The 23,885-nt window shown below is 44.4% G+C and overlaps 2 protein-coding genes across 3 annotated transcripts in view; one reads left to right on the top strand and one right to left on the bottom strand.

Annotated features, from left to right (window-relative positions):
- Positions 1–5,243, top strand: part of LOC144577225 (uncharacterized) — a 21,916-nt gene extending 16,673 nt beyond the window's left edge. The window contains exon 4 of the mRNA XM_078333165.1: positions 5,109–5,243. The gene's annotated coding sequence lies outside the window, so the exon portion shown is untranslated. The remainder of the gene's footprint in view (positions 1–5,108) is intronic.
- HYKK (hydroxylysine kinase) overlaps positions 1–23,885 on the bottom strand; it is a 27,406-nt gene extending 3,521 nt beyond the window's left edge. The window contains exons 1-5 of one of the 2 annotated variants that reach the window (XM_054239524.2): positions 23,756–23,885; positions 19,898–19,994; positions 17,315–17,656; positions 15,664–15,803; positions 5,063–5,246 (exon numbers count right to left, since the gene is read on the bottom strand). In XM_054239524.2, coding sequence (XP_054095499.1) covers positions 5,063–5,246; positions 15,664–15,803; positions 17,315–17,651 — 661 coding nt within the window. In that variant the 5' untranslated portion in view covers positions 17,652–17,656; positions 19,898–19,994; positions 23,756–23,885. The remainder of the gene's footprint in view (positions 1–5,062; positions 5,247–15,663; positions 15,804–17,314; positions 17,657–19,897; positions 19,995–23,755) is intronic. The other variant, XM_002759845.6, reaches the window with a different exon arrangement.

Genomic DNA, 23,885 nt, shown 5'->3' with positions numbered 1-23,885 from the left:
ACAAAGCCAGAAGATGTAGACTGCAGTCACTGCAAATATCTGATTTTGGCTATTAGAACAGTAAAGGGAAAAGAACTGCTCACATCCAGAAATGTTTAAAAAGAATAGAAACATATTCATATTATTAGAAGAAGCAAAGAGTCCTAGAATGGACCAGATTTGCCTTTATTTTCATCTAGAATTTTATTTATTTATTTATTTATTTTTTGAGACGGAGTCTCACTCTTTTGCCCAGCTGGAGTACTGTGGCACAGTCTTGGCTCACTGCAACCTCCGTCTCCTGGGTTCAAGCAATTCCCCTGCCTCAGCTTCCTGAGTAGCTGGATTACAGGCATGTACCCACCACACCCAGCTGATTTTTATATTTTTAGTAGAGACAGAGTTTCACCATGTTGGCCAGGCTGGTCTTGAACTCCTGACCTCAAATGATCTACCTGCCTCAGCCTCCCAAAGTGCTGGGATTACAGGCCTGAGCCACCGTGACTGACCTCACCTAGGATTTTAAACAAAACTTTCTGATAACATGGTAATTCTAAATTTCCTGGTTTTTAGTTATTAAAATAAGTGGTGATATTTTAAGTCAGTACTAAGCAAAGTACTGACTGCTGGAGTCTGTGGCCAGTGCTGCTCTACAAAATGTTACCAGTCTGCATGAAATAAGAACACAGTGAAGAGTGTTTAGAAAATGTTACGGTGATATGACATCCAAGAGTGTGATCAGTGGCCTTGTCTCATTGAACGAAGCGTACAGGAGTTCAACTTTTGTCAAACTCCTGTGGTTAGCTGCATGTGGCACAAACTGTAAGCTAATCATGCACAGCAGGACCATATGCCAGACTGTAATGGGTTGGGGGGAAAACACTACACTTACCTTTTACCATAGATAGTCTAAGAAGCACTGATTTAAGCCACCAACTCAGGATTAGTAAGAGATCTAAGTGTCCATGAGCAGTGAAGTCCCGAGTCACACACGATATAAGATATCTAATTTTAACTTTTAAATATAATGCTGACTTCTACATGATTTAGGAGTGTGTAAATCATGCTTAAGCAATGTAATATAGTAAGTGGCACGTAGAAACAATATTGTTGTACATCATAGATTTTAAACTACATATTTCTGAAATTAGGATATATTATACAATTGAATCAAAAATATGTAAGGCAAAATTTGGCTGGGCACAGTGGCTCATGCCTATAATCCCAGCTACTAGGGAGGCTGAGGCATAAGAATCACTTGAACCCAGGAGGCGGAGGTTGCAGTGAGTGGAGATCATGCCACTGCACTCCAGCCTGGGCAACAGAGTAAGACTCTGTCTTTAAAGAAAAAGGATTTAAGCTGAATGCATTGCCTTATGCCTGTAATCCCAGCACTTTCAGAGGCTGATGTGGGAAGATCGCTTGCAGCCAAGAGTTTGAGACAAGCCTGGGAAACATAGTGAGACTCCATCTCTACAAAAAAATAAAACATTTGCTGTGCATAGTGATGCATGCCTATAGTCAGCTACAAAAAAAAAAAAAATTAACTCAGTAAGATTAAATAAAATTCAAAGTCCTACTCCTTAGTAGCACTAGCCACATTAGCCACATTTCAAATGCTCATAACGTAGGGACTATTGAATTGAACACCACAGATACAGAATGTTTCCTTCATTGAAGAAAATCCCACTGGACAGCACTAATATAAAGTATGTTCTCTGATCACAATGTAATTACAGTAGAAACCAACAATAAAATATAACCAAAAAAGTTCATCATATTTTGGGGAACAGGATTTATACTTCTAAATACCCATGAGTAATAATACAAAAAAAGTAGCCAGGCATGGTGGCACACACCTGTGTCACAGCTACTCGGGTGGCTGAGGCAGCAGAATAATTTGAACCCAGGAAGTGGAGATTGCAGTGAGCGGAGATTGCACCACTGCACTCTAGCCGGGGTGACAGAGTGAGACTCCAGTGAAAGAAAGAAAGAGAGGGGAGGGAGGGAGGGAGGGAGGGAGGCAGGCAGGCAGGCAGGAAGGAAGGGTGGGTGAATTTCATGGTGTGTGAATTACTTTAATAAAGCTGTAAAAAATAACAGGGGCCTGGTGTGGTTGCTCATGTAATCTTAGTGCGTTGGGAAGCCAAGGCAGCAGGATTGCTTGAGCCCAGGAGTTTGAGACCAGTCTGAACAACATAGAGAGACACTATCTCTACAATAATAAAAATATTCACCATGCATGATGGTGCATGGTGGTAGTCCCAGCTGCTTGGGAGGCTGAGATGGGAGGATCGCTTGGGCCCAGGAGGTGGAGGCAGCAGGGAGCTGTGATCGTACCACTGCACTCCAGCCTGGGCGACAGAGCAAGACTCTGCCCCAAAAAGAAAAAAAAAACATTTAAAATTATACATCCAAACATACCATACCATGAAAAGATAAGCCACAGAATGGGACAGAATGTTTGTAACACATATAACTAGCAAAGGACTCATATCCAGAATATATTTAGCACTTCTACAAATCAATGAAAAAAATATAATTTCAATAGGAAAACAGGCCAAAGACTTGATTTGGCACTCCTCAAGAATATATGTCAAATGGCCAGTAAATAGGGAAATGTATTTCTTTCTTTTTGTTTTGTTTTGTTTTTAAAGACCGGGTTTCACCATGTTGGTCAGGCTGTCTTGAACTCCCGACCTCAGGTAATCCGCCCGCCTTGGCCTCCAAAGTGCTTGGATTACAGGCGTGAGCCACCACACCTGGCTGGGAAATGTATTTCTTTTTAAGACAAAGTTTCGCTCTTGTTGCCCAGGCTGGAGTGCAATGGCAGGATCTCAGCTCACTGCAACCTCTGCCTCCTGGACAAGCGGTTCTCCTGCCTCAGCCTCCTGAGTAGCTGGTGTTACAGGCATTAGCCACCATGTCCAGCTAGTTTTTGTATTTTTAGTAGAGACAAGTTTCACCACATTGGTCAGGCTGGTCTTGAACTCCTGATCTCAGGTGATCCGCCTGCCTCAGCCTTCCAAAGTGCTGGGATTACAGGTGTGAGCCACCGTGCCCCGCCAGGGAGATGTATTTTAAAACCATGATGTAATGATAAACTATTATGTACAAACCAGATTGAGAAAATTTTAGAAGTTTGACAACACCAGGGATGTAGAACAATAAAAACTTTTACCCTCTGCTAGCTGTAGTATAAATTCACAGAACCACTTTTGAAAATGTTGGTATTATCCAGTGAAGCTGAATATGGACATGTCCTATGACCTAGCAATAGGTAAACACTCAAAGACTAATGAATGTGTGTACAGACACTCAAGCATGTTCACGGCACCACTGTTCTTAATAGCCCCAAATAAGAAACAACCCAAGTATCTTTTAAGAGTAGAATAATGTGTGGTATATTCGTGAATATTTTAAAGTTATAAAAGTTAACCAACTCTAGCCATATGCAATGACATGAAGAACTTACAAAAGTAGTATTGAGAAAAAAAAAGAAAAGTGAATGTATATACTGTGGAGAGGGAGAGTAGGAGCAGGGAGTTACACGGCCACTGCAATCATCCAGATCATAGGATCTCCTACGAAGTAAGAATGGACAGAATTTGATTGGATTTGTGATGTGAGAGAGAACAAAGTGGAGCCTGATGACTCCTAACTTTTGTCTAGATTAATTAGGTGAATCGTGGTTACCATTTTAATGAGATGAAGAAGACTGGGGGAAAAACAGGTTTGAAGGGGAAAAAAATCATCCCTTGTCACACTACACCTTAAATTGTGTTTACACAAAGTAAGTAAATACTAAGGCCTAACTTAGGCATTGCTAGAAATGCCCTTCAGTTCCTTGCCCTTTTTTTTTTTTTTCCAGACAGATTTTGCTGTTGCCCAGGCTGGAGTGCAGTGGCACAATCTCAGCTCACTGTAACCTCCACCTCCAGGGTTCAAGGGATTCTTCTGTCTCAGCCTCCCAAGTAGCTGAGATTACAGGCACACGCCACCAGGTCCAGCTAGTTTTTGTATTTTTAATAGAGATGAGGTTTCATCACGTTGGCCAGGCTGGTCTCAAACTCCTGACCTCAAGTGATCCATCCACCTTGGCCTCCCAAAGTGCTGGGATTATAGGCGTGAACCACCGTGCCCAGCCATTTCCTTGCCTTTGACCAGTACTTAATGCTGGATGAAAAGGTTGGTTATATCTAGATATAGAGAAACCCTTGTCTGGGTTTATATATAAACGGGGAGATATATACTAGAGCAGCAGTTCCCAACCTTTTTGGCACCAGGGACTGGTTTCATGGAAGACAATTTTCCATGAACATGAGATGGGGGAAGGATGGTTTTGGGATAAAACTATTCTACCTCAGATCATCAGGCATTAGATTCTCACTGAGATCCCTTGCATGTGCTGGTCACAGTAGGGTTTGTGCTCCTATGAGAATCTAATGCTGCTGCTGATCTGACAGGAGGCAGAGCGTAGGCAGTAATGCTTGCTGGCTGCTCACCTCCTGCTGTGTGGCCCAGTTCCTGGGGTTTGGGGACCCCTGTACTAGAGTGTTCATTGCAGCGTCATTTATGTAGCAAAGAAATGGGAAGCAACCTAAAATTCCATTAACAAGAGAATAGACTAAAAAATTATAGTACATGCTAATAAATTATGGCATATTCATACTATAGAATACTATTTAGCAGTTAAACTAATAAACTAAAACCACAAATATTCATATGGATCAATCTGCAAAACAAGTTGAATAAAAAAGCAGGTTGCAGAATAATAATACAGTGTGATACCATTGATAGAAAGTTTGAAAACACAAGCCCCTACTATACCTAATTTATAAATCATACATAGGTAGTGTGCAAATTTAATGGGAAGAAGAGAGGTAGACTCATGTAAAGTTTAGAGGAGGCTTCAATGTAGCAATTTTGAGAAAAGTAAAAATATTATTTAAAAAGCGATAGGAGCAAATATGGCAAAATTTTAAGATTTGATAAAGCTAAATTGTACCTTCATACTTTTCTGATGATGTAAAATTCGACAGTTTAAATATCAAGAAAAATATTTAATTGAGACAATACTCACATTCTCGAAAATGACTTAATTTGGTCATTACTTCTTCCTTGAACAGATGAATGACCTGCTCGACAATCTCTCGGTTTCGATTCTGGCCCAGGGCATACAGGTATTTCTCCAGAAGAGGAACATTTTTCAGATTCCAGATGAAGTTCTCCCGATGAAGACTACTTAGCTTTGGGTGATGGAATTTCTAAATTGAAAGTGACATATTCTTAGTCTCTTGACAGAGCAACCACTGCTGAGAGAGGTGAGAGGTACTGCACATTTATTTTTATTTTTATTTTTGAGATGGAGTCTTGCTCCATTGCCCAGGCTGGAGTGCAGTGGCGTGATCTTGGCTCACCACAACCTCCACCTCCTGGGTTCAAGTGATTCTCCTGCCTCAGCCTCCTGAGTAGCTGGGATCATAGGCATGCATCACTATGCCCGGGTAATTTTTTTGTGTATTTTTAGTAGAGATAGGGTTTCACCATGTTGGCCAGGCTGGTATCTATCTTCTGACTTCAGGTGATCCACCCAGCTGGGCCTTCCAAAGTGCTGGGATTATAGGCGTGAGACACTGCGCCCAGCCAGTGCTGCGCATTTTTAATCAACCAGATCTTGTAGAACTCACTATCATGAGATCTGCTGTTTCAGAAGATGACCTGCTCTACACTGGCCAGGGGGTCTCAGAGAGTGAGCTGGCATTCTCTCATGGTCATTGACTTACCCCGTTTACTTTAATTCACAAAATAGTAAGCCCTTCATAGCTGTGCAGGATCTCTCAGTTTTGGGAGCACATTCCAGGCTCACTTGATCCTCATAATTATGTGAAGATAGGCATTATTGCCCACAGCTTACAAAAGAAATGGGAGGCAGCTCTAAAGAGCTCTGTTCTCACCCATGCCCCTTGTTACCTCTCTGACTTCATCTTCTACTGCTTTTGCCCCCCTACTCCAACTACCCTGGCCTCCCTGCTGTTCTAGGAACATGCCAGGCATGTTCCCACCTCACAGCCTTTTGCTTTTGCTGTTTCCTTTTTGGGGGATGCCCTTCACCAGATATCCACATGATTAGTGCCCTCATTTTTGCCAGGTCTTTACTCACAAAACACCTTCTCTGTGAGAATATCCTGACCACTCCATCTAGAATGTCAGTCGTCTCTCCGATATTTTGTACCTGCCGTCTCTTAGTTTTTCTTCTTACCACTTGTGCGATGGTAATGTTTTGCTAACATCTGTCATAGTTCAACGTACTTATTTTCCTGTTTACCCTCATTAGAATATAAGCTTCAAGAGGGGTAGGGCTGTTTTTTGTCTGTTTTGTTCACTCCTGTATCCACACACCTAGAACAGTGTCTGGTACATCGAAAGCACTGCTCGAGCAAAAATACTTTTGCTGAATTAAAGGATGTTCTTAGAATACAAAATTCTGGAATTGGAAGGCCTTTAGACTTTGACCACTCTATCTAAAGTTGTAAATAATTTTCACTGTCATTGCCTGAATGGGGAAACTGAGGTTCACAGAGGGATAACGACTTGTTATTACAAGGCTGAGGGAGGACTTAGATCTTCTGTCTCACAGTTCAGACCTCTTTGACAGAGTGGGTGCTGGAAGGTGCCTTGATGCTCATCCAGTGAAATATGTTTCAAACTTTTTTGACCGTGACTTGCAGTAAGAATTATATTTTACATCATAACCCTAGTATACAGGCACACACACATATAAAGAAAAAAGTCCCAGTAAACAATCCTTAGACTATTACATATGACATATTCTGATGTTTTTAAAAATTATATTCTGGCTGGGCACAGTGGCTCATGCCTGTAATCCCAGCACTTTGGGAGGCTGAGGTGGGTGGATCATTTGAGGTCAGGAGTTCGAGACCAGACTGGCCAACAATGGTAAAACCCCATCTCTACTAATAATACTCAGAATTAGCTAGGCATGGTGGGTGCCTGTAGGCCCAGCTACTTGGGAGGCTGAGGCAGGAGAATTGCTTGAACCTAGGAGGCAGAGGCTGCAGTGAGCCGAGATCGTGCCACTGCACTCCAGCCTGGGTGACACAGTGAGATTCTGTCTCAATAAATAAATAATAAAATAAATAAATATATTCTGTTTCTTTTAAAAGTTTCTCTAAATGGATTTCAGTACTCACTATTATGACCAGGAATTTGAGACGCTTGGTCTCAAACTTTGAGAAGCTTCCCCTGACACTTCTCTTAAGAGTAGCATTTTCTTGCTAAATGGTCATGTATCCTGTTTAAATACTTGCTGATACAGTTTGGGTATGTGTCCCCACCAAATCTCATGTTGAACTGTAATCCCCAGTATCAGAGGTGGGGCCTGGTGGGAGGTGATTGGATCATAGGAGTGGTTTCTTTTTTTGAGACGGAGTTTCGCTGTTGTTACCCAGACTGGAGTGCAATGGCACGATCTCGGCTCACCGCAACCTCTGGGTTCAAGCAATTCTCCTGCCTCAGCCTCCTGAGTAGCTGGGACTACAGGCACACACCACCATGCCCAGCTAATTTTTGTATTTCTAGTAGAGATGAGGTTTCACCTTGTTGACCAGGATGGTCTCGATCTCTTGACCTCGTGATCCACCCACCTCGGCCTCCCAAAGTGCTGGGATTATAGGCGTGAGCCACCGCGCCTGGCCAGGGGTAGTTTCTTATGAATGGCTTAGCACTATCTTCTTGTGCTGTTCTTGTGATAGTAAGTGCCTTCTTGTGAGATCTGGGTTTTTTGTTTTGTTTTGTTTTTTGAGATATAGTCTCTCTCTGTTGCCCAGGCTGGAGTGCAATGGTACAATTTTGGCTCACTGCAAACTCTGCCTCCCAGGTTCAAGTGATACTCCTGCCTCAGCCTCCCGAGTAGCTGGGATTACAGGCGCCTGCCACCACACCTGGCTAATTTTTTGTAATTTTAGTAGAGATGGGTTTTACCACATTGGCCAGGCTGGTCTCAAACTCCTGACCTCAAGAAGGCTGCATAAATTTGCATAAGTAAAAAGGAGCCAAGTGCTAATAGCCAAGACAATGGGGAAAAGGTCTTGAAGTCCTTTCAGAGACTTCTGTCCCAGAGGGCTAGGAGGACAGGATGGTTTTATGGGCCAGGCCCAGGACCCTGCTGCCCTACACAACCTTGGGATATTGCTCCCTGCATTTCAGTTGTGCCACCTCCAGCCATGGATCAAAGGGTTATGGTACAAGTACAGCTTGGACCACTTCTTCAGAAAGTGCAAGCTTAGAAGCCTTGGTGGCTTCCACGTGTGTTAAGCCTGTGGATGCACAGAGTTTAAAAGTTGAGGCTTAGGAGCCTCTGCCTAGATTTCAGAGGATATATGGAAAGCCTGGATGCTCAGGCAGAAACCTGCTGCAAGGGTGGAGCCCTCATGGAGAACCTCTACTAGGGCAGTGCGGAGGAGAAATGTGGGCTTGGAGCCCCTACACAGAGTCCCCACTGGGGCACTGCCTAGTGAGAAGAGGGCCATCATCCTCTAGTCCTCAAAATGGTAGATGCAGTAACAGTTTGCACCCTACCCCTGAAAAAGCCACAGTCACTCAATACCAGCCCTTGAGAACAGCCACAGGGGCTGAACCTTGCAAGGCAACAGGGTTGGGCCTGCCCCAGGCCTTGGGAGCCCACCCCTTGCATCAGTGTGCCTTGGATGTGGGACATAGAGTCAAAGGAGATTGTTTTGGAGCTTTAAGATTTAATGACTGCCCTGTTGGGTTCTGGACTTGCATGAGGCCTGTAGTCCCTTCCTTTTGGCTGGTCTCTCCCTTTTGGAATAGGAGTGTATACCTAATGCCTACACTCCCATTTCATCTTAGAAGTAAACAACTTGTTTTTGATGTTATGGGCTCATAGGCAGAAGGGACTTGCCTTGTCTCAGATGCGACCTTGGACTGTGGACTTTTGAGTTAATGTTAGAATGAGTTAAAATTTGGTAGGACTACTGAGAAAGATGATTGTATTTTGCATTGTGAGAAGGACATGACATTTGGGAGGCCAAGGGCAGCATGATATGGTTTGGCTCTGTATCCGCACCAAATCTCATGCCAAACTGTAATCCCCAATATTGGAGGTGGGGCCTGGTAGGAGGTGATTGGATCATGGGGGTGTGTCTCATGAATGGTTTAGCCCCATCCTCTTGAGGCTGCTCTCGTGACAGTGAGTGTGTTCTCGTGAAATCTGTTGTTTAAAAGTGTGCAGCACACCCACCTTGCTCTCTCTTGCTCCTGCCCCTGCCGTGTAAGACACCTGCTCCCACTTTGCCTTCTGCCATGATTGGAAGCTTTCTGAGGCCTCCTCAGAAGCAGAAATCACTGCTACCTGTACAGCCTGCAGAACCATAAGCCAATTAAACCTATTTTCTTTATAAATTACCCAGTCTCAGGTATTTCTCCCCGCCCCCCCCAGGTATTTCTTTATAGCAATTCGAGAATGGACTAACACACTTCCCATGGGAGGCACTTTTTACCTCATGGAGATGGCTTTGCGTTTTTCCTTTTGTGAAGTTAAAATCTGACTCTGCCTTTCAATAGTGTCCATGCCACCAGTTCCTAGCTGTGACCTCTGGGGCCATCTGGAACCGGATTAGTCCTCCACATTTTTGCAGTCCTCTCCCTTTTTTTTTGAGACAGTCTAAGTCTGTTGCCCAGGCTGGAGTGCAGATGTGTAATAGCTCACTGCAACCTCTGCCACCTGGGTTTAAGTGGTTCTCATGCCTCAGCCTCCCAAGTAGCTGAAATTTCAGGCATGTGTCACCATGCCTGGTTAATTTTTTAGTATTTTCAATAGAGACGGGGTTTCATCAGGTTGGCCAGACTAGTCTCGAACTCCTGTCCTCAAGTGAGCCACCCCTTCGGCCTCTCCAAGTGTTGAGATTACAGGTGTGAGCCACTCCACCTGGCTTTGGAGTTTTATCTCTCTCTTTTTTTTTGACATGGAGTCTCGCTCTGTTACCCAGGCTGGAGTACAATGGCATGATCTCAGCTCATTGCAACCTCCGTCTCCCAGGTTCAAGTGATTCTCCTGCCTCAGCCTCCTGAGTAGCTGGGATTACAGGTGCGAACTACCATGCCCAGCTAATGAAAAAAAATTTTTTTTAGTAGAGATGGAATTTCACCATGGTGGCCAGGCTGGTCTGGAACTGGAGTCTTCTCTTTTGTACCTTTTACATCCTGTGCGTTAAGTACCAATGCAGATCACAAAAATACTCGGCATAGTAAGCACTGAAAATACACTGTTAGAAGCTGTTACTTTTGGGAAGTGGCATTGTGGAGAACTGGAGATAATGGTGGAGAGAAAAACTATTCATTTTATACCTTTCAGTACTGTCTGAAATTTTAACTATGCATATTTATTACTTTTTTTTTTTTTTTTGAGACAGAGTATCACACTGTCACTGGGCTGGAGTGCAATGGTGTGATCTCAGCTCACAGCAACCTCTGCCTCCCAGGTTCAAGTGATTCTCCTGCCTCAGCCTCCCAAGCAGCTGGGATTACAGGCACCTGACACCACACCCAGCTAATTTTTTGTAGAGACAGGGTTTCACTATGTTGGCCATAGTCTGGTCTTGAACTCCTGACCTCGTGATCCACCTGCCTGGGCCACCCAAAGTGCTGGGATTATTACAGGCCTGAGCCACTGTGCCTGGCCTACTTTTATTTTTAAAGAAAGTAAAATAGCTGGGTGTTATGGCTCATGTCTATAATCCCAACTAGTTGGGAGGCTGCAGATAGAGGATCACTTGAGCTCAGGAGTTCAAGATTACCCTGGGCAACATAGAAAGTAAAATATGATATTCCAGTTGGGTTTCCAGTGAAGTGACAGTCTACTCAGGGAAGGCTCTAAGTCAGCTTCTGGAATAGTGGCACAGTTGTTCCATGCAGCCATAGACTTCTCAGCTCTCTTATCAGGTACTGAGAAGAATACTGGAGTTGAGTCCGACATCTAGGTTTCAACTGGCTCTACCACTTAATATCCCAGATCTTGATTTCCTTAGCAGCAAAGTCAAGCTATCAGTTACCAACTTTACAAACAGATGTGGACTAACTAAGACATGAAATGAAAACTTCATACATATAGGGGCTCACTACATGTTTGTTAAAATCAGTGTTGTCCTTGATCTGCTGGACTCCTCTGGCCTTTCTTTTTTTTTTTTTTTTTGAGACAGAGTCTCACTCCATCGACAGGCACCAGGCTGGAGTGCAGTGGTGCAATCTCGGCTTACTGCTCCTGGGTTCAAGCAATTAGCTGGGAGGCTGAGGCAGGAGAATTGCTTGAACCCAGGAGCAGTAAGCCGAGATTGCACCACAGGCGCGCGCCACCACGCCCAGCTAATTTTTGTATTTTTAGTAGAGATGGAGTTTCACCATTGTTAGCCAGGGTGGTCTTGATCTCTTGACCTTGTGATCCGCCTACCTCGGCCTCCCAAAGTGCTAAGATTACAGGTGTGAGCCACCGCGCCCCACTCCTCTAGCCTTTCTATCCACTTGGCTCCTTGCTACACCAGCCTTAATTCTTGATAACTTCATCAGCACTCTTTATTAGCCTATCTTAGCCCTCCTCCTCTTATTAGGTTGGTGCAAAAGTAATTGCGGTGTTGGAATTAAAAGTAATGGCAACACCACAATTACTTTTGCACCAATCTAATATCTTCCTTATTCTCTACCCCATGCCCTGGCTTCCATTTCCCATGCATCTTGTTTCCTCTAGTATAAAGCTTTGACCACAGTCATACTCATAAGCCTGTCCTATATATTTTTCTTTTTTATAATTAATGAAATCTCCTGAGATTGACTTCCAGCCCATCTGCAGACCAAACAACCAAATTCCTATACGAGTTGGTCCCTTCACTTGTGTACTCCTCAGTTCTGGCCCCTATGATCCCCAGAACTCCTGCCTACTTGGGATCCCACAGGCCTGCCTGACCAACTGCTGGAAGCTTCAATGGCCCAACCATGTCCCCAGCAGAGCAGCCACAGCTTTGGTCCTGCCTACATGACTAAAATACTATACTTGCTTGTTATCTTTTATAGACTCTACAGTTCTTAGTACTTAGAGAAAAACTAAGGACTTAGCTCCTGCAAAGGCATGGCGTGAGACTGGGTGAGGGGATGAGCAACAGAAATAATGCATGATAAAATGCATTGTGATGCCAAGTGAAGAATGTTTGGTTCCCTCTGGAGCGCCCTTGTCCTCTGTAAGACAATTTAAAATAAGTTGCATAGCAGAGCAGCCAAGGGCTAAATGCACAGCAGAACCGACTCACCATCAGCAATGATGTGGTGCTATTTCCCTCTGAAAACGGTTTTACTTTTCACAATATAGCAGGAAAAGTTGAAAGTTCAGTGGCCATAGGCATATGAATGAAGTCCACAGGGCAGAAGGAAAGGTGGCTGGTAAAGGAAAACTATTATGTAACAGACAGTAATTTAAACAGCTCATTTAGTAGGTTTAAGGTAGACAGACTTTACTGAACACTACAATGACTTCAAAGTTTTTGTTTGTTTGTTTTGAGATGGAGTCTTGCTCTTTGAGCTGGATGCAGTGGCATGATCTTGCCTCACTGCAACCTCTGCCTCCTGGGTTCAAGTGATTCTTCTTGCCTCAGCCTCCCAAGTAGCTGGGATTGCAGTTACCTGCCACCATACTCTGATAATTTTTGTGTTTTTAATAGAGATGGGGTTTCACTACGTTGGTTAGGCTGGTCTCAAACTCCTGATTGCATGTAATCTGCCCACCTTGCCCTCTCAAAGTGCTAGGATTATAGGCATGAGCCACCGCTCCTGGCCCAGTTCAAAGGTTTTTCTAAATAAAATTAACATGTGGGCCAGGCACGGTGGCTCATGCCTGTAATCCCAGCACTTTGGGAGGCCGAGGTGGGTGGATCATTTGAGGTCAGGAGTTCGAGACCAGCCTGGCCAATGTGGTAAAACCCTGTCTCTACTAAAAATACAAAAAAAAAAATTAGCTGTGTGGTGGTCGTGTGTTCCTGTTATCCTAGCTACTCAGGAAGCTGAGGCAAGACAATCACTTGGGCCTGGGAGGTAGAGATTGTGATGAGCTGAGATTGCGCCACTGCACTCCAGCCTGGGCAACAGAGTAAGACCTTGTCTCAAAAAATAAAAAATAAAATAAACAAGGGGAGTTCACCCAAGCTTGCTGCCTTGACAGAGGATGCAGTGCAGAGAGGGAAGACCCAGGTGGTACGCAGAGGACTCTGAGTTGAGGAGGTAGAGCTGAGAGTCCCGGGAGACCATGGCAGCTTGAGTTTGCATGACAGATTACCAGAGATGGGAGAGCTGCAGAGATAGCACTCCAGAGAGCTGCATCACGTCCCCCTTGAGAATTTAGCAGATTGTGTATGATCCATGAGTAAACATGGGGAAACTACTCAAAACTGGGGAGAGAGCCGCCTGAAAGGATTAGAGGGAAGAGTACCTGGCATGCACAGGGCCAGGAAGAGCGCCTGTTCCTACCATCCACACTGGAAAACCTTACAGTTCACAAGACACTGAAGGATTTGGATCAGTAGTAAATGGATCCTCGGTCCCATCTATCAAGTAGTAAAAGCACAACCCCAGAGGATGAAATTGCTTCCAAGTAACTTCACTACATCCCCTCAAGGAATCCCAGGAATCCCAAGCATAAGAAACATGAAGAAAACTATACAAAGTCATGACTTATCAACTGCTCAAAACTAGAGATAAAGAGATTTTTTTTTTTTTGAGATGGATTCTTGTTCTGTTGACCAGATTGGAGTGCTGTGGTGTGATTTCGACTTACTGCAACCTCCGCCTCCTAAGTTTGAGTGATTCTCCTGCCTCAGCCTCCGAAGTAGCTGGAACTACAGGCGTGCAACACCATGCCCAGCTAATTTTTGTATTTTAGTAGGGACAGGGTTTTTCATGTCGGCCAGGCTGGTCTCGAACTCCTGACCTCAAGTGATCTGCCCATCTCACCCTTCCAAAGTGCTGGGATTACAGGCATGAGCCACTGCACCCAGCCTCAAGAGAAAGTCTTAAAAGCAGGCACACACATACAAAAGACCTATTATATTCGGAGGAACAATCTGATGGCAGATTTCCTGTTAGAAATAATGCAAGCAGTGAGCCCGGGAAGCAGAGGTCACGCCACTGCACTCCAGCCTGGGCAACAGATGGAAACGCTGTCTGGAAAAGAAAAGGAAAGAAAAGAGAAATAATGCAAGCAAAAGTGGAGCAATGTCTTTCTTCTTTCCTTTTTTTTTTTTTTGAGACAGTCTTGCTCTGTCACCCAAGCTGGAGTGCAGTGGCGCGATGACAACTCACTGCAGCCTCAACCTCCTGGGCTCAGGTGATCCTCCCTCCCTTCTCAGCCTCCCAAGTGGCAAGCACTGCCACACCAAGATAATTTTTTGTATTTTTAGTAAAAATAGGGTTTCCCCATGTTGCCTAGGCTGGTCCCAAACTCCTGGCCTCAAGTGATCCTCCTGCTTTGGCCTCCCAAAGCACAGGGATTACAGGCATAAGCCACCACACCTGGCCTAAACCTCTTTTCTTTATAAATGACCCAGTCTCAGGTATTTCTTTTTCTTTTTTTTTTTTTTTTTTTTTTAGATGCAGTTTCACTCTTGTTGTCCAGGCTGGAATGCAATGGAGTGATCGCCGCTTGCTGCAACCTCTGCCCCCCGGAATCAAGCAATTCTCCTGCCTCAGCCTCCAGAGTTAGCTGGGATTACAGGCATGTGCCACCATGCCCGGCTAATTTTGTATTTTAAGTAGAGACATGGTTTCTCCTTGTTGGTCAGGCTGGTCTCGAACTCCTGACCTCAGGTGATCCACCCATCTCAGCCTCCCAAAGTGCTGGGATGACAGGCGTGAGCCACTGTACCCAGTATTTCTTGATAGCAGTGTGAGAATGGCCTAATATAAAGACCAAACCCCTGGCTAGGCATGGGGTAGCTCATGTCTGTAGTCCCAGCACTTTGGGAGGCAAAGGCGGGAAGATTACTTGAGCTCAAGAGTTTGAGACCAGCCTGGGCAACATGATGAAACCCTGTCTCTACAAAAAATACAAAAATTAGGTAGGTGTGGTGGCACTCTCTTGTAGTCCCAGCTACCTGGGAGGCTGAGGTGGGAGGATTGGTTAAGCCTGGGAAGTTAAGGCTGCATTAAGCTGTGACTGTACCACTGCACTCCAGCCTGGGAGACAGTGAGACCCTGTCTCAAAAAATAAATAAATAAATAGGGCCGGGCGCGGTAGCTCACGCCTGTAATCCCAGCACTTTGGGAGGCCGAGGCAGGTGGATCATGAGGTCAACAGATTGAGACCATCCTCGTCAACATGGTGAAATCCCGTCTCTACTAAAAATACAAAAGATTAGCTGGGCACAGTGGTGCGTGCCTGTAATCCCAGCTACTCAGGAGGCTGAGGCAGGAGAATTGCCTGAACCCAGGAGGCGGAGGTTGTGGTGAGCCGAGATCACGCCATTGCACTCCAGCCTGGGTAACAAGAGCGAAACTCCGTCTCAAAAAAAAAAGAGAGAATCTGATTCTTAGTTTATTTTTCAAATAAAATAACAAACAAACAAACCAACATCCGTTAGAATAAAATAAAACCCCAAATCTTACCTCCAGTGACTTATCCAAGTTGGCAGCTAGCTTTCCAATTTCATACAATAGCTGGGGGCTGATGGGAATCTCAGCGATGGGTCTTCCTGGGAGGTAAGTCAGCAGCCTCACCAAGTAGCTTTTGATTTCAGAGCCACTATCTAAATGGATGAAATGAAATATCCTGTCAGTTATTCTAAAGATAGATAGATAGATAGATAGAAAGATAATTAGATGTAATAGAATTAGAAGCTATTCTGCCTTTGCAAGTATTACTGAAAAGAACAGAAATTAAAAAACAAAACAAAAAAATGTGCTAACATGAAACAACTCAGCAGGATTCTGTGAGGCAGAGTTGAGCAGATCAAGTGAGAAGGTAGGATACACAAACCTTAAGAACATTGGAATTGGCCATTTACATATGAACAAAATTATAGCCTTAACTCTGCTGGCCTTAGCTCTACACAAAAATTACCTACTGTGGTAGGTGAATGCAAAAATACATACTCTTTTATAAAAGTTCACAGTTGACGGAAGTGAGGTACAAATAAATGACTTCCAGAATCAGGCTTCTTCAGGGGTAAATTGTGGGACAGCCTGTGTTTGCAACACAGGACAATAACTAAGTCTCAAGGACCACAGTGGGCCTCAGCTGTTTGGGGCAATGCAAATTAAGAAAGAATGGTGAACAATGAAGAGAGAAAAAGAAAATCAAGATTTCAAACCTTTAAAAAACTTGAAGAAATTGATTTTAGCCTGCTGTTTAAAGAGCTGAATTTGGTACATCTTAGCATTTTGGTATTTAAAGGTGAAAGGGACTGTCTCACAGATGTGGACTGGTGGCCTTAGGGATTTAAGTGGTCTATGTGTCAAAGGTCACATATACAGTAATGACAAAGTGAAATCTAAAATTCTTGATTTCCAGTATTATGCCATTTTTACTATACCACAGCACCAGAATGTATAGCTTCTCTAAGTAATAAATATATTTTATTATTATTTTTTAATTTATTTTTTAAAAATAAAAACAGGCCAGGCATAGTGACTCATACCTGTAATCGCCAGCACTTTGGGAAGCAGGCAGATCACTTGAGGCCAGGAGTTCAAGACCAGCCTGAGCAACATGGTGAAACTCCGTCTCTACAAAAACACTACAAAATTAGCTGGGCATGATGGCGTGTGCCTGTAGTCCCAGCTACTCAGGAGGCTGAAGTGGGAGGATCACCTGAGCCCAGGACTTCAAGGTTGCAGTAAGCTGTGACTGCGCCACTGCACTCCAGTCTGGGTGACAGAGTGAGACGCTGTCTCAAAAAACAAAACAAAAAGAAAACCCCCAAAACCACCACCAACAAAACAAACAAAAAGCAAAATAAAAAATGTTCCCCTGATTTCCACAGGTCCCCTTAGTGACTATCTGTCAGGGCCCTTCTGAACAGAAGATTTAACACTGGGCTCTAACCACTACTCAGAGGACCAGTCACCACTTTGATGCTGCTGAGGCTTCTCCTAATACTGAAAAACTCAACACCTCTAAAGGTATACTATTGAGGTTGCTAAAAAAATAATAACCACATCTACATTTGGAATTATGAAGCTGCTCTCCATGGTTCTACTTGTGGCCAAATGCAGTGATGTACGGACAGGAGATGATCGGCGATCGGTTGTCTCTTACCTACAGACACAAGCGAAGTTGTGCTGTCTTCTTTAGTGCAACACACAGAGGCTGTTGGAAATCCAGCTGCTTTCAGAAACATGACGATGTGATTCTGCACTTCAACCAGGTCTGGATTCTTGCTAGTCTCGGTGTTGCTTATTTTGAGGACGTATTCAGTTGGGCTGTCTTTGGTTTTTGTGATGTAGACATGAAAGTTTTGGTCATCATAGCTAGGAAGTGCCTGGACCCTGGAAGCTTTCAGCCCGAACACGGACTCCATTAGTGCAGAAGCTTGTTCCTCACTGAAAGTGGGTTTGCTAAGAGCCCCTGATTGCCGATCATTTCCACTTGACATTATGTCTAGGGGAACAAAAAGCAACAAACAGAAAGGGGATATAGGATGAATATATTTATTTAAATGATTTTTCTCAAGGCAGACCAATCATGTTTCTATTGATTCTATACTTCTTTTGATTATTCAGTTGTACTCATAAAGTTAAAAAAAAATCAAATCAGTGAATGAGATCAAGAAGTCGATGTTTTGGGCTGGGCACAGTGGCTCATGCCTGTAATCCCAGCACTCTGGGAGGCCGAGGTGGGTGGATCACCTAAAGTTGCTAATTCGAGACCAACATGGAAAAACCCCATCTCTACTGAAAATACAAAATTAGCTGCCATGGTGGTGCATGCTATAATTCCAGCTATGCAGGAGGTTGAGGCAGGAGAACTGCTTAAAATCCGGGAGGCGGAGGTTGTGGTGAGCCTAGATCACACCACTGCACTGCAGTCTGGCCAACAAGAGCCAAACTCTGTCTAAAAAAAAAGTTGTTTTGGCAAGTGAATATAAATTCTTATAGGACAAATTATTAAACTTACCTCCTAAACAAAGACCAGGAAAGCATCTTGGTATCACCTCATCCAAACCCTCCTCCTCATCATCAATTTTATAGGGGAAAATTTGGTCCTGAGAAGTTAAGTGACTTGCCCAAAGTTACATATTAAGTCACAGTAAGAATTCAGCTCTTGGGCTGGGCCTGGTGGTTCAAGCCTGTAATCACTTTGGGAGGCCGAGACAGGCAGATCGCCTGAAGAAAGGAGTTCGAGACCAGCCTGGCCAACAAGGTGAAACCCCGTCTCTACTAATAATACAAAAATTGGCCAGGCCTGGTGGTGGGTGCCTATAATCCTAGCTAATCGGGAGGCTGAGGTAGGAGAATCACTTGAACCCGGGAGGTCGAGGCTCAGTGAGCCGAGATCACACCAGTACACTCCAGCCTGGGCAACAGAGTGTGACTCTGTCACACACACAAAAAAAGAATTCAGCTCTCCAGACTTCTAATCCATGATTATGTCCTTTTGACTATATTCCTACCATTGTAGGTTAAACAATAAATTCAAATACAGTGATCTTTTATAGTCACAGTTTGGTTAAATTATAAGGCTCATCATCTAATTTATAACATATTTCAAAAATAAAAATGTAGACTGATAAGCAAAGTATTGTATGAGTCACTGGAGGAGATAAGGCCACAGAGCCAAAGAAAACTCACTGTATTAACCTGAAATGATTGAATTGACACTAAGTGACTGAGTTTACATTCAATTGTAAAAAAGCATAAAGAATATGCTTTCCACTGCTAAGAGGACTAGGGGCTTAAAATTAAGGTCAGTTACAAATAGAGTTACATTTGAGTTTGTGACCTATGAAATTAATATCTGCCAAAATGGTGACAGAGCTGAGAGGGAGAGAAATTACTAGAGCCTAAGGAAGACATCCTTGAGAAGGCAGATTTGATTTTTTTTTTTTTAAAGCTAGAGATTTGCGGTGGGGGAGGGGGTCTTACTTTGTTGCCCAGGTTGGTCTCGAACTCCTGGCCTCAAGTGATCCTCCCACTTCAGCCTCCCAAACTGCTGGGATTACAGGTGTGAGCCACTGGACCCGGCCCAAGTTGAATTTTTTTTGAAACCAGGTCTTGGTCTGTCGCCTAGGCTGGAGTGCAGTAGTGTGATCATGGCTCACTGCTGCCTCAACCACCAGGTTCAGTGATCCTGAACCTCAGCCTCCTGGGTAGCTGTGATTGCAAGAGCAGGCCACCACACCAAGCTAATTTTTTGTATTTTTTTGCAGAGACAGGCTTTCACCATGTTGACCAGGCTCAGGCTGGTCTTAAACTTCTGAGCTCAAGCAATCTGTCCGCCTCAGCCTCCCAAAGTGCTAGGATTACAGGCATGTGCCACCACACTGGGCCTTGAATTTTTAAGTATGATTTGGATACATGGGGGAGGGAGGAGACTGTTTTCTTTCACTTGGTAATTCCACCCTCTGCTACCCATACCTGGTGTATTTCCTGAGCATCCAGGTACATATGAAAGATAATATAGGGTTTCTGAACATCCTTCAGGAACCCAAATCTGTAAGGTCCTTACAATCTCATTTTGTTTTCCCAAAATAGTTTTGTTCTAATGCTTCTTTCATACTGAGTTGTAAATAATTGATAACATCTTGAGGGTGAATTGCATTGCAGGGTATGTTTTGATTGCTGTTCAGGAGATGCAGTATTATATAAAAAGAATCTATGGGCTGGGCACAGTGGCTCATACCTGTAATCCTAGCCAGCACTTTGGGAGGCCGCGGTGGGGGAATCACTCAACGCCAGGAGTTCAAGACTTGTCTGGGCAATATAATGAGATCCCTTCTCTATTAAAAATGAATGAATGAATGAATGGTTAGCTTTTGTGGAAAATGGAGGATCTGTTCCTTCTGACGGAGAAGGGACATGAGAGAACTTTCTGACTGGCAAGTGTTCTATATTTTGATTAGGCTTTGGTTACATGGCTTACATTTGACAAAACTTAAAACTTAAGTGAACTAGTAAGATCTGTGAATATCAACTCTTTCTTTAAAAAAGAAAGAGCCCTTCTGAGAAATTGGCTAGAACAAGGGAGGTGAAACTTAGGACTTGCTTGGAACTCCCAAAAATCAGACCATATGCCTGTTAATGCCTAATTTCTTTGGCTCTCACAGCAAAAACCCACATAACTCCAGTGAGGAAAAGGGGATAACTTTCAGGGAGATACACCAGAAATCTAACGTATGACTCCCTCCCTGCCTCAGTCCCAGAACTATAGCCTAACAACTCAAGTTAAAATAAGGGTAGGTCAAGGATGGGAGCACGCCTGTAATCCCATCACTTTGAGAGGCCGAGGTGGATGGATCACCTGAGGTAAGGAGTTAAAGACCAGCCTGGCCAACATGGCAAAACCCCATCTCTACTAAAAATTAAAAAAAAAAAAATTAGCTGGGCATGGTGGCAGGTGCCTATAATCCCAGCCACTCAAAGGCTAAGGCAGGAGAATCACTGGAAACGGTGTGGGGGTGCTTGGGGAGTGGTAGGGGGTGGAGGTTGCAGTGAGACAAGACTGCATTACTTTACTCCAGCCTAGGTGAAAGAGTGAAACTCAATCTCAAAAAAAAAAAAAAAAAAAGAAAGAAAAAGAAAAGAAGGGAAAGGTAAGCCTCAAATGCTAACCACTCCCCCGCCACATGGGCCTTCCCTGATCCTCCCACCCAAAGTGATTGCTCCAGCCTCTAAACTTGCATAGCTGTGCCACTGGTCGGTTTCCATCACCTGTTATTACAAGTCAATGCATTCTTGACAATCATGTTTCCTGTTTACTTTCTAACCAGGCCTTTGCTTTCAGAAGCAAGTTAAGGCATTCAGATTTTGTTCACTGAAGATATTGTGACAAAGCCTAAATGGAGTTTCAAAACAATTTTTGCACTTGAAACTTCTGGGAACCAACATATCCTGTTACACGGTATTTAGGCTCAAAACTTGACAAGGAATTTATCTTTTTTTGAGACAGAGTCTTGCTCTGTCACCAGGCTGAAGTGCCATGGTGATCTTGGCTCACTGCAACCTCTGCCTCCCAGGGTCAAGTGATTCTCCTGCCTCAGCCTCCCAAGCAGCTGGGACTACAGGCACACACCACCATACCCAGCTAATTTTTTTATTTTTTACTAATAGAGATGGAGTTTCACCATATTGGCCAGGATGGTCTGGATATCTTGACCTCGTGATCTGCCCACCTCGGCCTCCTAAAGAGTTGGGATTACAGGCGTGAGCCACTGTGCTGGCCGGAATTTGAACATTTCTTCTGGAGATATGTAAACTGATACATGGTAAGTATTCAGAATGTAATATGAATTGAAGCATTAACTCCAAGAGGAAATCCTGGAGTCATTCTCAAGTCCCAAAGCGTTACAGATGTCAGAACAATTCTGAATTTGACATGAATTACAAGTTTTTAAGGTTGGAAGGAAACTTAGAGGCAGCTGGTGAAGACCAATTTCTTTTCTAGTCCAGATGTTCCCATAAAATCTTTGATTCATTAAGCTCCTGTTTGGAGAGCTCTGTTTTCCAAGCTGTGAAAAAGCAAGGTTGTCAGGGCTGGCCATCCAAAGAGACTTAGGCAATAAAAAGTTGTGTTGGGAGAAATAGGACATATTTTGGTCCCAGCTCTACTACCTAACCTCTGAAACTTGCAGACTAGTCATGTTTCCTCTAAAACCGAGTTGGACTAGATGATTAATATAAGTCCCCTCTAGCTCTAGTATTCTGTGCCTCTAAAGTTCTTTCTTTTAAGTTTGCCTTCGCCAGGCGCGGTGGCTCAAGCCTGAATCCCACCCAGCACTTTGGGAGGCGGAGGCGGGTGGATCACGAGGTCAAGATATCGAGACCATCCTGGTCAACATGGTGAAACCCCGTCTCTACTAAAGATACAAAATATTAGCTGGGCATGGTGGCGCGTGCCTGTAATCCCAGCTACTCAGGAGGCTGAGGCAGGAGAACTGCCTGAACCCAGGAGGCGGAGGTTGCGGTGAGCCGAGATCGCGACATTACACTCCAGCCTGGGTAACAAAAGCGAAACTCCGTCTCAAAAAAAAAAAAAAACAAACCAAGGACTCCAAATCATAGAACTAATAGCACAGATCAAGTCTCAAGTCAACTCCTGAAAGTAAATAAAAAAGAAAAAATATGTTTATCAGACATGTCTGTCTTCATCAAATGTCTCCTCTGAATAGAGGGGATTCTTTTTTTTTTTTTTTCTTTTTTTTAGACAGGGTGTCTCTCTGTCACCCAGGCTGGATGGAGTACAATGGCTCCATCATTGCTCACTGCAGCTTCCAACTCCTGGGCTTAAGGGATCCTCACACCTCAGCTTCTCAAGTACCTGGGGGACTGCAGGCAGGTGCCACCATGCCTGGCTTTTTTTTTTTTTTTTTTTTTTACTTTTTGAAGAGACAGGATCCCACTATGTTGCCAAGGCTGGTCTCAAACTTCTGGGGTCAAGCAATCCTCCTACCTTGATCTCCCAAAGTGCTGGGATTACAGGTGCAAGCCATCGTGACTGTCGTTTTTTTCCTTTTTGTTTTTTTAAAGAGACAGTGTCTCACTATGTTGTCCACTCACGAATTTTAAAAAATTAATTTTTTTTTCCTACTTCATTCAGAGGGAGAGGAGGAATTCAGGTCCTATAGGTCATTGGTCTGTATGTCTAGCCAACAGTATTTTAGCTCCTAAAAGAGCCAGCAGGAAGCAAGTGTTTTCCAACTGTCTGCACAAGAATCTCACCACCTTTGTCCTACAGCCAGGGGGACTGGACCTTAAACTCTGTACTTTGTGCAAGGTATACCAGACAAGAAACAGGAGTCATTCTTGATTCCTTCCTGTCCCTCACTCCCAACGTCTAGTAAATTCTACCTTTGCATGTCTTCCAACTCCACACCTTTCTTCTCCTACATTCCCTTTTGCTGTAGGGATTACACCCAGTCAATCTCTGTATTCTCAGCCCCTAAGCTAGTCCCTTATTTAATATTAAATGATGAACCAAGGGTGACCTTCACTCCACAGACCCATGGGGCGGTTCACGAAACAGAAAGGGAGTCCCACGGGGATCACCAAACAGAAAGGCGGGGAATCTAGCATCCGCAGTTTTGCAAAGACAACAATGCATTACTAGGTGCTTTTAAGAGTCTTCCTAGTGGGTGAAAGGGAAAGAGTGGTGGGTGAGCGGGCTGCAGAGGGATTGCTGAACCAAGAGCAGGAAAAGAGAAGAGGAGGGCGCGTGAGTCGGGTTCGCAGAGTTATCATGAGGTCCTGTGGAGTGAGAGACTGCTCCCAGTAGACATCTGCCAGGCGGGGCTGGCCTTGACAGCCTCTCAGTGCCACGCCTTCAGTCTGGGGTCCCAGACCTCCCTCCTGGGTTACAGGTGAGGTCCGGGGAGGAGGGTGACTTGCCCGTCACGCCCGCAGCGAGCTGAGGGGAGCTGGGGAAGCCTGAGGCCCAGGACTCCTGGCTCCACACCCGCAGCGAGCCTCCCTGCCCTTGGGGGCGCCCCCTGACCCCCGCCGCGGGGTCGCGGGGCTAGTCTCTGCTCTCCCCTCCTCGTCTCACCGGCAGCAACCCGACGTCCTGGGGTTGATCCCGCTCTCCAGCAGCTGGATACTGTGGCCGCGGGCCAACAACCGCGCTGAGAGGTAGAGCAGGAGACCGGGTCTCTTCCCGGTCCCGCCTCGGAGGCTGC

This window comes from Callithrix jacchus, chromosome 8, assembly GCF_049354715.1.
Source record: "Callithrix jacchus isolate 240 chromosome 8, calJac240_pri, whole genome shotgun sequence".
In the NCBI taxonomy this organism is placed as follows: domain Eukaryota; kingdom Metazoa; phylum Chordata; class Mammalia; order Primates; family Cebidae; genus Callithrix; species Callithrix jacchus.
This window is presented reverse-complemented; position numbering and strand designations above follow the sequence as displayed.